Source organism: Misgurnus anguillicaudatus, chromosome 7 (genome assembly GCF_027580225.2).
Source record: "Misgurnus anguillicaudatus chromosome 7, ASM2758022v2, whole genome shotgun sequence".
NCBI classification, from domain to species: domain Eukaryota; kingdom Metazoa; phylum Chordata; class Actinopteri; order Cypriniformes; family Cobitidae; genus Misgurnus; species Misgurnus anguillicaudatus.
Window position 1 is genome coordinate 11,554,341 of NC_073343.2, and position 17,945 is coordinate 11,572,285.

Sequence of the window (17,945 nt, forward strand, 5' to 3'; positions counted from 1 at the left end):
ATTCACCTTCAAAAGATTCATAACTTGCTTAAAATGATACTTTAGGAGAGGAAAGATAAGAGACAAAGGGCCTCATATATGCCACATTAAAATATATGGGACAATTTACACAGAAATTTGTTCTACTTGTGTTTCATGAATAAAGCCCACTGTGTAAAATCTTCCACTGAAAGCTGACACCTTTAGTATTATTTAAATATCACTCAAATATATTTACCCAGACTTTGGAAGTGGATATTTTCCCATTAAATTTGCTATAAAGTTCCTGCGTTCTTCTTGGAATATCCATTCATGTAAGAATCCAACCATCTCATTCAGTGTGTTTAAAAGCTTAACTTCACAGAATGAAGTGCTTCAATAACCTTTGTTCCAAAGTTATCAGGATTACAGTAATTTATGATGTAATGTGTTGGCAGTTATATTTATGGACACGGCCGAGACAGATGGTGAGGTCGTAAATTTAATTGAGATTGAAGAAAGTAAATGTCAGACGAACGATTATAAGTATAGATGCCACACACACAATTTCATTCCATATTTAGATCCACATTATCATGAAGATTAAATCCAGCAATGTTATTTGTGTTTGTACCGAGTGCTAATTGTTTCATATATCTTTTTTAAATCTTTTAATATTTAATCAGCACTGTTTCACCGTCACATTGTCCACTACTGGAGCGCAGGAGGAGAAGATGGCCCGTTTGTATGGAATACAAGATCGCATCAAATACGCTACCATTAGATAACTGCAGAACACAGTGTAAGTAACGATATTTTTATCTTAAATATTATGCCTTTTATCATCAAATCTTAAAGTGTAGAAATACAGCCAAATAAGCTCTCCAACAATCTTCACTCTCTATGTCGACATTAAAATAGTCCTAACTGTGTTGTTCATAATAAAACCGGGATGAAAAAACATGCGTCCACCTATACACTTAAATAAATATTTACCCTCACATATGCAAGTTATTAAGAAAATAAAGAGATCTCTAAATGCAAGTCAGTCAGGTATTAACTATTTATGTTTTTAAATTAAAATGATTCATTTTTATATTTCGGTCTTTGTAGAGCAGAGGAAAACGTTCATGCTGCTAGAGAAGAGCGTGCATGTATCAGACACACACATTAAAGGAGCAGAACACATTTATATTAGTGATACCACAAATTCATGCTTTGGCAAGTTGTTAACAATAGCCTCTTTCACACAGTAATTCTGGTAAATTACCATGAATTTACCAGAATGAATTTACCAGTAAATACAAAAATGTGCTGTTCACACACGCAGTGGCGTTCCGTTATTTTACCAGTAAGACATCATTCACACATCAGTATCAAAATACCGGTAAATTCGTTGAGAAAGCGGAAGTACCTGTAGTACGCGGCGAGCTCAGTGTTGTATTTGTAAACAATCCACGTCGTTCATATCCACGGTCCGTATTTTGCTGTTTTCACGTCTGTGGTAAACAGTCGCGAAGTTGCTCATGACCAAACAACATTGAATGAGACGACGTCAAACTGAAAATGCGTTTTTAACAACACTACTGTTTGCACGTTAGGCTTCACAGAGGGCGTGCTAAGGACGTCGGCAATTCGGCGGTAAGCTGTTTTAAACAACTTTTGTGAAGAAATGTGGACGTAAACTTCAGGTGTGCTCAACTTTCAAGCAGCATGTGTGTGGAAAGCGTCCGTAAACAGTGCGGGGGTAAACGCGTCATCTGTATTAAAGCGCTATGATTGGCCCGAAGCTGTCAGCACGGTCTGACGTCGTCCGTTCTAAATGCCGGTAATTCTATAATTTTCGTTCACACATAGCGCTTACCGGTAAATTACTGGTAATCTTACAACCTGTCTTACTGGTAAATTGGGAGCACTGATTTACCGGAAAGGTTCTGTTCACACATGATCTGTTAACTGCAATTTACCAGTAAATTACCAGTAAAGACTGTATGTGTGAAAGGGACTAATGACTCTAACTGCTGACCCCCCTCTGTGTGTAATGCTGTGTGATTGCAATGTTGGAGGATTACGTCAATGGCTTGCATTTATTGGCGGAGTGCATACCATCTTTCAAACAAACAATTGGATGCAAGTCTCATTATTATGCAGATCAGAATTCAGGAGGTGATTTGCATTGATTATTTATGGTTAAAAATGGCGTGTACAATATAAGGGCAGATATAAGGCTGATTTACATACGCACACTTGCAAGTGATCTTCGATTTATAAAGATTTATAAAGAAAACATTGCCTACAGATGTGAGTATGCATGGTTTTATAAATCGAATACTTTTAGGTGTACAGTAGGGATCCTACACACAGTTTTATAAATGAAACCCCAGGGCTTCTGAAAAACACCCAGGGCTTAGTCACACTTCTGGACTACAGTTCTTTATGATAATGACAAAATGTGTAAATACAAAACTTTACCCACCTTGTGTTTATTGTTTCTGCAAGACTCCAAAGTCCTTGTAGTTGAAACTTCAGCAGGAAACACTGCCTCTACAAACATAAAAGGCAATTTACTTGTCACAAGTTACTAGAGACAAAAGTAGATGTTTTTGTTCCTTATATATATTATATATATACTGTCAAGCTCAAAATTATTCATACCCTTTGTAAATATGACCAAAGAAGGCCGTGAAAATTAATCTGCTTCGTTAATACTTTTGATCTTTAATTTAAAAAATCTACAAAAATACAACCTTTCATTGGAGAATAATTATTTTAAAATGGGTGAAAATTTCATTATGAGAGAAATATTTTTATCTAATACAGACTGCTCACAATTAATCATACCCTTTTATTCAATACTTTTCGCATCCTTCTTTTCATAAGAGAACAGCACTAAGTCTTCACCTATAATGCCTGATGAGTTTGGAGAACACCTGACAAGAGATCAGAGATCATTCCTTCATCATTCCAGCTCCGTGTTGGGTTTCCCTTAGGGAGAAAAAATCCCTGAGGTAAGGGATTTTTAAGAGCGTTGCAACAAACATCTTAACTGTCACCCTTACCTAAGTGGTTATACTAAGTATTTCACGGTAGTCTCTGCCAAAACACGTCAGTGGAGAAGCGGTTGCTATAGTTACAAAATCTTAAAGCGTAAACAAATCAACACACGCAGCTCAACAGACGGCGGATTTGTGTACAATGAAATGTCGCAAATAACAGACTGTAAAGGGCCGCATGTATAAAACCTCTAAGTAATTCAAACTTGAAGAACTTTAGATTGACTGACGATCAAACCGCTATTCTCCTAATCAATGCACATCACTTTTCTCTAAGGGATTATTTTGATCATTAGAAATGTGCATTGGTACTTAATTTTCTTACATTTTTTAATAAAGGCCTTCTGAGGGTAATCGATGCAATATTTTGTAAGAGAAAAATCCATACTTAAAACTTTTAACTAGCTTACTGTAACGCCGCCATCTTAAGGGGATCGCACACCGGCCGCGCCGCTCAGCGCCGCGCCTTTCTAAAAAAATCAAACACATTGTTTTCTATGAGTATACGCACACCGGCGCCGCCAGGTGGCGCCTGTCTGCGCCGCCCAGCTGGGACTCAGGAAGTTGTTCAAATCCCTGTCGCGCCACACAGCGCCACTCACATAGTTTAACATTACATAACATCATATGTGTCCCAAATCATTAACAAGTAACATTGGCTGCTAATGTATATTTTGCATTTTGAAGTAGATGCTATCTGACGAAGCTCGCGCTATTTAATGTGCACTAGAGCTGTAATCGGGCCTTAAAAGTTAGGCCCGAAATGACCGGAGCCCGACAGAATGCAGCCCGAACCCGAACGTACATTTAGATTGACAGCTTTTTAAAAGCCCGAACCCGTTTACAGCCCGTCATTATTTAAATGTGCGCACACACACAGCTTTTGTCAAGAATGAGTAATTTACACAGGTTTTAACATTATTTATTCATTACTAATAATCTACACGCAAACTTGGAAGTTGAAACAAAGAAATAAAATAAGTCATCTGTAACATTGTAACATCTCATTCTAAATAGGCCTATGCAATACACTATAAATACGCCAATAAAAAATATTATTTCTTAACGAATTAAATTAAGATAATACATTCTGAATTAAGATGGGTATTTGGCAATAACGAAATTAAGAGAAAGGAAAGGCTCCGTGGGATTTGGGTCGGCACTTCTCTCCATTACTGCCAACATTAGTCTATATCCTTTGTCTAAATTATGTATTTAAGACTCAATAAATATTTAGTTATACATTGAAAAACCTTTACTCACCAAGATTAGTCTACATGTTTTTGATGAGGAAAATTATTAAATAAATGGCTTCAGCGCGGTCCTGCGCTACTGAACTTGACTGCTCATTTACCTCACAAAGCCGGAGCGGAAGCCCGAGCCCGCCCCGAGCCCGTGTAAAATGTTAGAAATGAAGCCCGAACCCGCCCGAGCCCGTCGAGTTCCGACGGGTCCCGTCGGGTTCGGGCAAAGATCTTCAGCTCTAATGTGCACTTCCGGTTTACAATACCTCCAAGTTCTCCTAGGCGCGACGCGGCGCGGCGCTGAGCTGCGCGGCCGGTGTGCAATCCCTATTAGACTCCTTCGCATTCAGGAGAGAGTATCAGTGTAGTGCAAGCAATTTTCGTAGTGACGTACTCTCTCAGAAATAAAGGTACAAAAGTTGTCACTGGGACAGTACCCTTTCAAAAAGGTACACCTTTGTACCCAAAGAGTGCATATTAGTACTTCAAAGGTACCTTTATTTTTGACAGTGTATGATGAATGAGGAGGGCGGAGAAACAGCGCATGAAGCAAAACAGCCCTCCGCATTCGCCATACATCAAACAACACTGAAAAGTGCAAACAGTACGCTGATACTCTCTCCTGAATGCAAAGGATTCTAAGATGGTGGTGTTACTCGAACTCCTGGCCCGCCCTCCCCCTATCTGTGGTCCGTGTCTGCTGTCAAAAATATAATAATCTGGCCCGCAGAAATATTTTTATTCACTTTGTTTCATATTTGTTTCATTTTTATTTAAATGGGTCCATTCACATGTCACGTCTAACAACTTGCGTTAATGTAGGGTCAAGGCATTTCTTATACTTTCCAAAATGCTTGGGAAGTTGCTTCCCCATGGTGTCACGCAACCATGAGCTGCACTCTCCGTGATGGCAAGGTTAACAGAATGTGTGATCACATTTGAATTGCTCATCTGCACCTCTATTAATAAATGAATAACTATGAGGGTAAAATAACGTCAAAAAGATTTGCATGCGCAGGATCATATTTATGAGAGTGTACGTGACATTGCAAGCATAAAATAAATTTGCGTGCGCAAAACCAATTTTGTGAAGGTGTAAATCAAGTTGCAAGCGTAAGAAAACTAGTTTTGCATCATTGTAATGTTAATCGTAAGTGTAATTCATGTCTTGTAAAACTGAAACTTCATATTTACACTAAATAAGTATGAACTGTATGCATCTGACCTCAGTTTTTCCGCGCTTACACTATTGGCACGGTTTTTGCGCTGAAATGCTGCCAAAAGCATTGCAAGTCTGCAAACAGTGGTATGCAATGAAAAACACACTTTCATGAACGGCAAATATGAATTAATCGCGCAAAATCTGTCTCTGTGTGTAAAATAAACCAGTTGTAAATGACTTGTTGCATACGGAGGAAAACTATTTCCTGAAATAACCCGACATCTACTGGTCCCTCTACGCTTGCAGTTTTGTCACCATTCTCTCACTGATTTGAGTTTGCAAGCGCGGGTGGGAAGGCGGGGCCACGAAATGAGGCACCCGATGACTCATTGTTTTCTCTATTCTGATTGGTTCAATATAACGCCAGGAGTTCTCTCAGTATCGTCCATGAGGCTGCAGGAACACTACTATAATGACTCTAAAAAACTGTCATGCTTTGTTGTTCTTTCCCTTTTTTTTTCTATTTTATTTGAAGCTGCTTTGGTATGATGAACAATTGTTAAAAACGCCACATAACCAAAATTCACTTTTGGATATTTTATATATATTCTTATATATTTATATATATTACATTATTATATATTATATACTACAAAACACCTGCTTAATTCTGAATCAACACATGTCAGCCAGCCTAAAGGTTTATGTATTAAGTATATAGACTAGGATGGAGTATTTGGTGCTACACTGAGTCATTTCTTATTAAGTAATATTATAAATAGAAGGCTACTCCATTCCATGCCATATTATTATGGTCTAGGATGGAGTACATGGATGTATTCATTAATTTTAGTTATGTAGCGTTTTCAACAATTGCCCATCAAAGCAGCCTCAAACAAAATAGAAACAAAGAAAACAGAGAAAGAACAACAAAGCATGGCAGCCTTTAGTATAGACTAGAATGGAGTATTTGGTGCTACATTGAGTCATTTCTTATAAATAGTAGGCTACTCCATTCCTTGTCATATTATTATGGTCTAGGATGGAGTATGTGGATGTATTCATTATTTTTAGTAGAACAGTGTAGCATATAATTCCAAATTCAAACTATATTCTAACGTATTTCCTAAACAAGTTACTGTAAGACAGGCCTACTATCACAGAAAAATCAAACAACAACAGAAGTAACAAAATCGCTACGGTTTGAATGAAATTATATTGAAGGCGGAGTCCACGATGTTTGAAAAACGCTTTGGAAAGGGAGACGGGCTGACTACCAAAACTCACTTATAGCCAATCAGCAGTAAGGAGCGTGTCTACTAACCGACATCCTTGCCGGGTTGCGTATGTGTGGGGCGCGTCTATCAACAGAAGGTCCAGATTCTATTGGGGTAGGGGCGTGTTTGTTTAGGTGATTTCAAATATCAACACTGGCTTTCAAACATTGTGGACTCTGCCTTTAATGTGAGCAGTTTTACTGTAATGTATAACAAAAGTTCTAAGTAAAAACTAGCAGCAGTCTCCTAGTAAGCAAGACTAAGCAAGGGTTGAGAAGAAAACTGGCGTTATATTGAACCAATCAGAATAGAGAAAACAATGAGTCATCAGGTGCCTCATTTCATAGCCCCGCCTTCCCACCCCGCGCTTGCAAACTCAAATCAATGAGAGAATGGTGACAAAACTGCATGCGCAGAGGGACCAGTAGATGTCGGGTTATTTCAGGAAATAGTTTTCCTCCGTATGCAACAAGTCATTTACAACTGGTTTATTTTACACACAGAGACAGATTTTGCGCGATTAATTCATATTTGCCGCTCATGAAAGTGTGTTTTTCATTGCACACCACTGTTTGCAGACTTGCAATGCTTTTGGCAATATTTCAGCGCAAAAATCGTGCCAAAAGTGTAAGCGCGGAAAAACTGAGGTCAGATGCATACAGTTCATACTTATTTAGTGTAAATATGAAGTTTCAGTTTTACAAGACATGAATTACACTTACGATTAACAGTACAATGATGCAAAACTAGTTTTCTTGCGCTTGCGGCTTGATTTGCACCTTCACGGGGTTGGTTTTGCGCGCGCAAATTTATTTTGTGCTTGCGATGTCACGTACACTCTCACAAATATGATCCTGCGCATGCAAATCTTTTTGACGTTATTTTACCCTCATAAATAACTGCCTCATCTTACTCCACTCCTTCAAGTCTAACTGACACTGTGATTGTAAACCAAGAGTGCGTGCCACATCTGGAAGTGCTTGCGCAACATTACGCACAGTGCGTGAAACATTATCGATCACTTATCGAATGGTTATCGCTTTATCGGGAAATTTTACATGGTCAAAATTATCGTTATCGAATTATCGCCCAACACCAAGTCACATATTGTCAAATCTGAAATTCTGTGGCTTTTTTCATGATAATTGAGGTCTAGGGGCTATGTAAGTACCATATAAGTTTCAAAACAGTCATTTAACATTCAAATGCACACAGCCTGCTTGAAGTAGCTGTGATCTGAAATGGTTCGTTTGTACTTCCGTGAATTAATGTTGTCAGGAATACACAGCCGCAGCCTCCAGCCTTGACCCCGAGCACTGTCCACCGTCCTACACCCTTTTTTTGACAAACAAGCCCCCAAGGAATATCGCACCATGTGAGAAAATGCTGCTCAATTGATGAATGAAACTAAATCATTGCACAGGCTTTTTAAAAACATTAATATACAAGACCAATGGCTTTATTCAGAAATTCCACAACAATTAGTTTGACTTTAGCCATCTGTTCTACATTTCACAAGTGACTCCTTCGTCAGTGTGACACAGTTTAATGCTGGTTTCTTCAAGAATCTACTCATCAAAGATATTTTCAACACAGCACAAAATTAAGTGTTATTCTTATTGTGAGGTTAGGATGTAAAATTATGAAAGCTGTACTGTAGCTGATACAGTAACAAACTTTTTCCAATACTGGATTTAGTAAGGATTTAGTACAATACCTCTTGATGCACACTATATCGTCGGCGGGAAGACACACTATTTTCACTGTCTATATAGCCTACAGTTTACAAACTAATCTTGTGATTGATATAATAGCATAAGATTTTTGTAGGGTTTTGTACGGTAAAGAGAAATCATGGTCCATAAACAAACGAGTAGCCCTACAGACACTATAAACTAACATTAGTTCCACATTTGTCCATGACACTGTTGACATGGGGTTTCTACGTAAGTAAACGCAGTAACAAAGGGTAACATGAATATTAAAGTCTTTGACAGGCGACTGCACTGCCCCGTGTCACTGTTTAGAAATGCAATTTTCTCACGTCTTACAAGTCATGGAAAAACATTAGGGATACTGTAAGTAATCAGCTGAACAAAATATATAACACTGGCCTAGAGGTTTTTTTGGATATTTTACGGCAAATCTCTTACAAATTGTACCTTTAAGTTTTCAAATTGGAATATTTCCAAAATTCCCCAAATTAAGTTTCCATGGAAAGTTTCTGGAAATTTACAGCCCCTTTGCAACCCTAATCAGACGTTCAGCCAACGGTCCATGGGGGTGACGTCTGAGGCTGAAACTAAGGTGGCTAATTCCAATTAAATGTTTAATAGGTCAGTGACTTACCCTGTAGATAGTACTCTCTCAGTTTGGGGTTACGGATTTGGTGATGTCCTTTGATATACTCCTCCCCAACACTCTTCCCCAACACACCCTGAGCACCAATGGAACATGGAGCTGTAACAAAGTCAGGGGGCAGGGAAATTCCAGCAGGCAGCTTTCCCAGTCTAAGGAAAAGATGACACAGGACACTCTATGGTTTTGGTCTACACTATGAAGTGAAAACTGTATCAAAACCTTCCACAAATACACACAAAAGTACACACATGTGCACCGTAGTTCACAAATGCCCACAATAAATCACACTGAAATCCACAAATGCACGCAGGAGATTCACACACTGAAATTCACAAATGCACGTAGGAGATTCACACACTGAAATCCACAAATGCACGCAGGCGATTCACACACTGAAATCCACAAATGCACGCAGGAGATACACACACTGAAATCCACAAATGCACGCAGGAGATTTAGGTGCAATATATCGTCCTCCTCAAGAGGGTGCGTACAGGCCTTGTGTATTTTTTCTTTCAAACAGATACATTACAAAACCAGGGGTACACATAACGGGTGCCCAGGTGCACGATTAAAATAAAAAATGTGCACCAGAAACTACTCTAAAAGTGACTTTTGCATACTAACATTGCTGGAATTTTGTTAAATGGTTACCTAATTTAATGCAACATAAGTGTTTTCTCCGTGCATCACTAGTAAGCAGTGATGGGAATAACAGCATTATAAATAAACTGTGTTACTTTTTTCAGTAACGAGTAATCAAATAAATGACTGTCTCCAGCGGTATAACGCCGTTACCATTACTGACAATAAAATGCTGCAAACATTGCTATGACGCTGTCCCAGGCACACTTCGGTCTTGTGGCGCGTACTCGCTTAGTCTACGAGTCCGTAGGGTGTCCCATCTGTCATTTTTACCCTTCAAAGTGTGCTCATCAGCGCCCCTTGATGCTGTCTTTGTCGAAGCCCGCACTGCAGCAGGCTTCACGCACTTTACCAACCCAGAAGTCCTTGCGAAAGAGCAATCAGACCAATCACACGACAAAAGGGAGGAGTTCACAGTGACAGGCAACTTATCTTCCTATTTCCGGCTCGAGTCTGTCCCAAAATACGACTCCGGTGCAACCACGTGGAATCGCATCAAGGTTCCCTAAAGTCTGCACTACATGATGTCATCAAAAACTCTGAGGAGGACCACAAGTCTGGAGTGTGCCATTTTGGAAAAGGCTTATAATTGATCTTACTAAAGCGAGTGTTTGCAAGTGTTTGGTGTGTGTATGTAAGAGGGGGTGGGGCAACCACATAACTGATGATTGGCTTAATTTTCATCGTTAGCCAACCAGAGGCAGAGTTTACATACAAGCACACACAGTCAGTAGTCCAAGCAGTAAAAGTCCAAGCAGCGTTGCCAACTTGGTGAACTGGCGCTAGATTTAGCAAATGTTTAGCGATGTTATTAAAAAAACACGACTAGGACAAATCTAGCTATCTTTTCTGGTGTGATTGGAGACTTTTGGAGAATGACGTGAGAGCATGCATCGTTCTCTCTTTTCAACGAGCAGCGGTGCTACTGCTGTTAGCCACATATTTGTTTAAAGGTACTCACAGGCAGCCTGGTCCTCGCACTGCAGTCCATCCGAATCACCTCAACAACAGAGCGATGGCATGGCAAGTACTAGGTATGCACTGGTTGACCGGCCATAAATCTTTATTTTGCACAAACTACATTTTAATCATTCGCAAACATGTCTTTTGTGTGAAAGTATTTCAAAATCTGTCCGCAGGGCGTTAAGATTGCAATCTGCATTCGGCACAACAAACTTGGTCAGACATTTAAGTTCACCACCCGATAGAAAACAACGAGTATTAAAAGTTAATAATGCAAAACATGCAAGACCTTCAACCCTCACTCAACTATACATGTGATGGTCTCATTTAACCACTTGTGTTTGTATTGAATGTAGTCTATTGCACAGTTACTGCTGTTAATTTCAGATGGTTACAGTTATTGTTTTTAATGGCCAAAACCAAGTTTAGCCTGTTAAATAGCAAATAAACATCTTGTTTATGTATACTTTCATTCTTTGTTTAATGCGTGATAAAAAAAACAAAATCGGCCAATTTGCTTGTAAAAAACGGCATGAAAACCGGCCATGAAAACTCAAGATGTGCATCCCTAGCAAGAACAACAAGCCATCTATTACAAAAATACATTAATAATTCATAAAAAAAAAATCCACGTCCATAAATCCAGGTCTGGTCATCTCAGATTTTGTTATGGAGATAGAAATTAGGATAGGGTGTTTTTGGTAGTTTTTCATTATGATACGGGTGTATTATAGCCATGATTTTTTGTTATATCTCTATGACATCGGTGAGCTGTTGGACCCGGAAACATGACCATGGCAAAGATTGCATGTTGATTATGCAGGACCATTCATGGGGAAGATGTTTTTCATCTTGATTGATGCTCATTCAAAATGGATGGATGTGTATCCAGTGAACTTTGCTACATCTGCTACAACAATAGAATGTTTGCGCAAACGCTTCAGCAACCATGGTTTACCTGAATTGATTGTATCTGGAAATGGAACTTGTTTCTTGAGTGCTGAATTTAAAGAGTTCCTGGATAAAAATGGAGTTCAACAAGTAACTTCTGCACTGTATCATGCTTCCAGTAATCATCTAGTAGAAAGAGCTGTGCAAATTTTTTAAGGGATAATGAAAAAGATGATGGAAGGAACTGTGGCAACAAAAACAGCATGAGTTTTATTTAGTTACAGGATAACTCCTCAAACTACTACAGGACTCTCTCCAGCTGAAATGCTTAATGGACGGAAACTTTGTTGTTCTTTGGACTTTATACATCCTGATTTAACTAGAAAAGATCAGGTTCAATAACAAAAGCAAAAGTTTTATCATGACAAAATGGCTAAGGAACATCGTTTCTATGTTGGAGATCCAGTACTTATTCGGAATTTCAGCTATAGACCAAAATGGATTCCTGGATACATAGATACTGTTACAGGTCCACTTTCTTATAAAGTAATACTGGGTGATGGAAATGTAGTCAGAAGACATGTGGATCAATCCAAGACAGTAAAATTCCAGATTTTGAATTCTGGGGTAATCCCCCATCTTTCCTGACAGAAGTAAGTGAGAACCCAAACATAGAGTGTAGGTTTAACGAGATAATAGAGACTCCTAGTACAACCCGAATTCCAGAAAAGTTGGGACGTTTTTTAAACTTTAATAAAATGATAACTAAAAGACTTTCAAATCACATTGTACAATTGTATGCACAAAATGAGCTAATTTCAAATTTGATTTCTGCTACAGGTCTCAAAATAGTTGGGACAGGGCATGTTTACCATGGTGTAGCATCTCCTTTTCTTTTCAAAACAGTTTGAAGACGTCTGGGCATTGAGGCTATGAGTTGCTGGAGTTTTGGTGTTGGGAGTTTGGTCCCATTCTTGCCTTATATAGATTTCCAGCTGCTGAAGAGTTTGTGGTCGTCTTTGACGTATTTTTCATTTAATGATGCGCCAAATGTTCTCTATAGGTGAAAGCAGGCAGGCCAGTTCAGCACCCGGACTCTTCTACGACGAAGCCATGCTGTTGTAATAGTGGCAGTATGTGGTTTTGCATTGTCCTGCTGAAATATACAAGGCCTTCCCTGAAATAGACATCATTTGGAGGGCAGCATATGTTGCTCTAAAACCTTTATATACCTTTCAGCATTCACAAAGCCTTCCAAAACATGCAAGCTGTGAAGTAGTTTATTTTAATCCAAATATGTGCATCATGGGTTTACCATTATAATCCAACTATGCAGTATGTGCTGTGTGTATTTAAGAGCCAGCTGTGTGTATTCATGTTTCATGTCAAAGGGCACAAAGGGTTTTAGTATTAGCAAATAGCCAAGGGTCAAATAGGTCATGGAAAGGAGACACTGGTCTGAGGAATGTCATGTGGTTCTTCATATTACAAATCCTATATTGTTTTAAACATGGAGGGGAGGGACCCAAAGCATATATATATCAGCCATGGTGCCAGAAGAAGCCAGTGGATCTTGCAAGATTTCCTCACGGCTTTATTTCGCTAACAATAAAGTCATCTTTGAAATCAAAACCTAAGACTGAAGATTGTTTTATTTGAGGAAAAGGAAAACCACAACATTTGGTGCCGAAACCCGGGATAGAAAAGAGCTGGACAGTCACACCACCTGGGCGAACCTGACGAGCAACACAAACAGCGTATGGCCATAAGGTAAGCACGTTTTGCTTATTTATTAGGTTTGTGTTGTTTACCAGAATTTGCTCCAAGTGGCGAGAAATTTAAGCTCTTCTAAATTTAAGAACCATATATGTGAACTGGGTTTTGATTTCAAGGATACAATCTAACTAAGGCATGCATGCATGAATCTGTATTTACTTACGGATGAGTTGGCGTTGATGATCACAGTGACTTGAAACAGATTTTAAGTAAAAGAAAACGCGTAAGAGTTTGTATGCAAGGTTGCATATGCTGCGTCTGTCGGGGAAGTGGATGACGTAGAGGTTTAAGTTAAGAGAACGGATAAAAGTTTAAATCGTTATGTCGGGGAAGTGAATTAACGATTGGTTATTTGTTTAATGATTTGTGTTTGAGTGTGTTTGCAAGCTGCAGTGTGTGAGTGCGTGAGTGTGCTATAAACTTTGCATCTAGTGGGGGTGGTGCATGCGTTTCCCTTGGTCTGTCATTGTGGCTGAACAGGGGGCCGTAAGTGCTGTCTTACTGGGTGTAAGGTGAATGTTTGAATAAGCCCTATAAGGGATAAAGTATGATAGATAAGCCCTATAAATGAAGGGATAACTGTTTGACTGAATTATACACCCTACAAATAAAGGGTTAGAGTATGCAAGAAATGAGCCCTAAACAATGAAGGGAGCCCAAATAAATTAATAAAGGGATTGATATGAATGCTGAGTTATTACTGAAACATTTTTGGGTAACAATGTGGTTTATAGATTATTGAGCTAAAATATTGATGTATACTTGAAATTTAAGGTTTGATCAAAACTTATTTTCTGTACCAAATATAAAAAGTTTAGGAAATATAAAAGGTGGCTGATATTGTGGTTTGATATGTTTTGGATGTGAAAAAAACATTTAAAAACATTTTGAGAAACTGTGGGGATTTTTTGGCGATATATACTTAAAAGATAAGAACATTATAAAGTGTTCTGAGTACAAGAAAATTAGAGGGCTGGTGTATTACAAAATAAAGACATGGCAGGCAGTCCTGTTGAACTCTTGGGAGTAAAATACCCATTGAGTAAAGATCTCATAAAGCATCTCTCTAAGAAATGGCAAAAACATACAAAAAGTATGGTTACCAGATGGCAAAAAGAGGGGACTTTTGATGTGGCATTGTGTGAGGAAATGGAAACATTGGTTAAAAATTACAAAACCAAAAATACGAGTAAGAAAAACATAAAAAGAGAAGAAAAACGTGAAAAGGAGCAAGAGGTGTTAGCATTGTTCAAAAAAGAAGGGGAATGTCTGCGTAAAAATTTAAAACAGGCCAAAAGGCTGTTGAAAGACATGGAACAAAAAACCATGATTAAGGAACAAAAATATGCAGACCCCCCTCCTTATTTGACCTCTGAGGGTCAGTTTCCATTGCTCAAGGGAACTGTTGAGATTTTGGGTGAGATGCAGATGAAGGGAAATGTGGAAATAGACGATGAGGAGAAAGAGGAGGATGAGGAGATGGAACAAGTAGTAAGACCTAAAACTAAGCCAGATAAAACAAAAGAAACAACACTGCAGTTAGATTGTTACAAACAAGCACGAACAGCATTAGAAAAAATGAAAACACAGTATAAAATGAAAACACCAAGTGCAAAACAACCATATGAGCAGGTAGACACGAAAAAAGAGGTTATAAAAGAAATCTTACCAAAAAAAAAAGAATCTGAAAAAGAATATTTGTTTGAGGTCACATGTGAACCGAGCAGGGAGGAAGAAAGGGGAGCGGAGTCCCTGGTTGATGAGGGAAAGTGGTCACGCGGGGAAGAAAAATCACTGAGACCATTAACAAAACAGCTCCCCATTCTAATTAAAGGAGCTCAAGGTAACTACGTGCCCTGGGGGTCACACGATCTAGAAGGTCTGGTCAACCGACTCCCGGACATCCACGAGGGGGCTGGTAAGTTCATCAGAATTTTGGAGGAAGAATTAGCTGGGAAGCTGATTGCAGTAGGAGACATCAAAGCCCTCCTAGCGAGAATTGTAGGGGGAGCAAAAACTGATCAAATCCTTCAGGACTCTAACTTGCACAGAGCCGTTAATTCCTACGATATGGATGGGATTGTTTTTGATGCATACCGCCCTGCAGTGTGGCGAGTTTTACGAACTGAATATGAAACCAGAATCGACCCCAAGGCACTGAAGGGGGAGGAACTGGGGGAAACAGAGAATCCCATCACTTATGTTCAAAGACAATTAAAGAGATGGAAACAAGAGACTGAGGGAGACCCAGAGGGGGATCCTTTAATGACCACACTTTTCAGAAATGCCATAGTGGATGCTATGCCACAGACTGTAAAAAGCAAACTAGAAGATGTGGTAGGTCAAAACTCTAAATCACACCAAGAGTTTTGTGACCACGTGTGTCATGCTGTGGATTTATTCAGAAAAAATGAACAAAAGCTGAAAACGCAAGAGAAAGAACTGCAAAGAAAACTGACACAGTTACAGCTGGAAAAACTTTCAAATAAAAACAAGAGAAAGATTCAAGCAGCAGTACAGAAAGACGAACCCAACCAGATGTCAGTGATGGCTCCTGTGAATTCTCCTCCACCAGCTGTCCAGCAGACTCCGCCCACAACAAACCCTCCTAATGCATACCAGACCCCTGTACCCATCATCAATGTATACGCTCAGCAGCCAGGGCCGATGCAGTGGAAAAGAAATCTACCACAAGGGGGTGAGAGAGGCAGAGGTTTTGGAGATCCTGAAGGAGTGTGTTGGGGGTGTGGCCAGAAGGGACATATTAAAAGAAACTGCTACACAAACCCATGGACTCAGCCCTCGAGGGGAAGAAGGGGGAACAATTGGCAGATGTCTGTATGAGGTCCTGTGAACCCCTGGGTAGGCACAAACCAAGATTTTTAGAGATGCCCAGAGAATCCTATTGGGGAGAGACAGTTACCAATTTTAACCACTAATGCAAACCAAGAACCAATTTTACAGGTTGAAGTAGAAGGAAAAAACATACCCATGATGGTAGACACAGGAGCGGTTTATACATGTGTAAATTCAAATTATGCATCACATCTCCCCATGTCTGGCAAATTTGTAAAGACAATAGGATTCTCGGGACAAACACAGTTAATTCCAATGACCGCTCCGATTTGTCTACAAACTAAAAACAACCGTGTGACCTTACCAATCCTGATATCAAACCAGACTACTATTAACCTTTTAGGAAGAGATGCATTGTGCAAATTAGGTCTTAAAATTTGGTGTTCAGCAGAGGGAGTGTATGTGGACATAAAAGGAACTCAAATGATGATCTCTGAGCCAAAAGCTAATGTGTACTGGTTAGGACAGATAGAGAATGATGTGAAACAAGCATTTGATAAATGGGGTAAATTTATTGAAGCACAGATTCCTGATGCACAAATACCAAAATCACAGTTCCATTGTACAATGATGTATGACCCTTCAAGAAATACAGAACTTGAAACAAAATGGCAGCAAGGAACCAAAGGGCAAAAAATTCAATTGATTCTATCATAATAGGTAAACAGGGAGCCGCTATAACCGTAAGTGAGAATGACTTTACAAAGCAATGGTTCAATGTAGCAGATTCTGTACCACATATATCTTTATATGTAGGAAAAAATGGGAAAACAAAAGATATTGGGCCTATGCTAAAAAAGGCTACACAAAGTCAATGGGAAACAACTGACAATCCATTGATTTTTCATTCAGCTGATAAAAATTACATTCAAATACTGTATGGAACTTCTTTATTAGGTGTTCCTCAGGAAATCATGATTAACAAACAGGAACAAATTCAAATGATGTCAATACCTGAAACAGAGGAGAGTTTTTATGCTGAGTTATTACAAGATGTAGAACGACAAGTCCCAACAGAGCTATGGTCAAAATATGAAACAGATGTGGGTTTGGTAAAATCAGCCAGCCCAGTCAAAGTAAAGCTTAAGCCAAAGGCATGCCTTCCTAGGAAAGCACAATACCCGTTACGCCCAGAGGTTGAATCAGGCATAAAAGATACCATTGAAGGACTAGTGAAAGCGGGAGTACTGTTTGAAACAAACAGCTATTGTAACACGCCAATTTATCCTGTAATTACAGCAAACAAAAATAAATGGCGCCTTGTACATGACCTACGAGCAATAAATGACATAGTAGAGGATAGTCCGATTGATGTGCCAAACCCACACACTCTGCTAACAAATGTCCCCCCTGATGCCAAATACTTTACTGTGATTGATCTATGTTCCGCATTTTTCAGCATACCAGTTGCGGAGGAAAGTAGATATTTGTTTGCATTTACATATGCGGGTAAACAATATTCATATGAAAAATTACCTATGGGTTTTAAGCAATCACCCACAATATTTAATCAGATACTTAAAGCTGATTTGGAAGATCTCATGATAGACAGCACTTTGCTGCAATACATGGATGATTTGATGATTTGTTCAACCTCACTCGAACAATGCCATAGAGACTCAATAAAGGTACTTACTAAACTAGCTCAAGGAGGTCAAAGTATCCAAAACCAAACTACAATATTGCAAGCCACAGGTGGAATATTTAGGGCGGTTAATCTCATATGGCACAAAGGCCATAGCCCCAACACACCTAGAAG

The 17,945-nt window shown here is 39.1% G+C and overlaps 1 protein-coding gene across 4 annotated transcripts in view; it reads right to left on the reverse strand.

The window, feature by feature from the left end:
* LOC129417776 (uncharacterized) overlaps nt 1–17,945 on the reverse strand; it is a 54,347-nt gene that overhangs the window by 10,339 nt on the left and 26,063 nt on the right. For 2 of the 4 annotated variants that reach the window (XM_073869429.1, XM_073869428.1), the window contains exons 2-3: nt 9,044–9,204; nt 2,435–2,502 (exon numbers count right to left, since the gene is read on the reverse strand). In XM_073869429.1, the coding sequence (XP_073725530.1) occupies nt 2,435–2,502; nt 9,044–9,204 (229 nt within the window). Of the gene's footprint in view, nt 1–217; nt 371–2,434; nt 2,503–9,043; nt 9,205–17,945 lie in introns of those variants that run through there. The other 2 variants (XM_073869430.1, XM_073869431.1) reach the window with 2 other exon arrangements.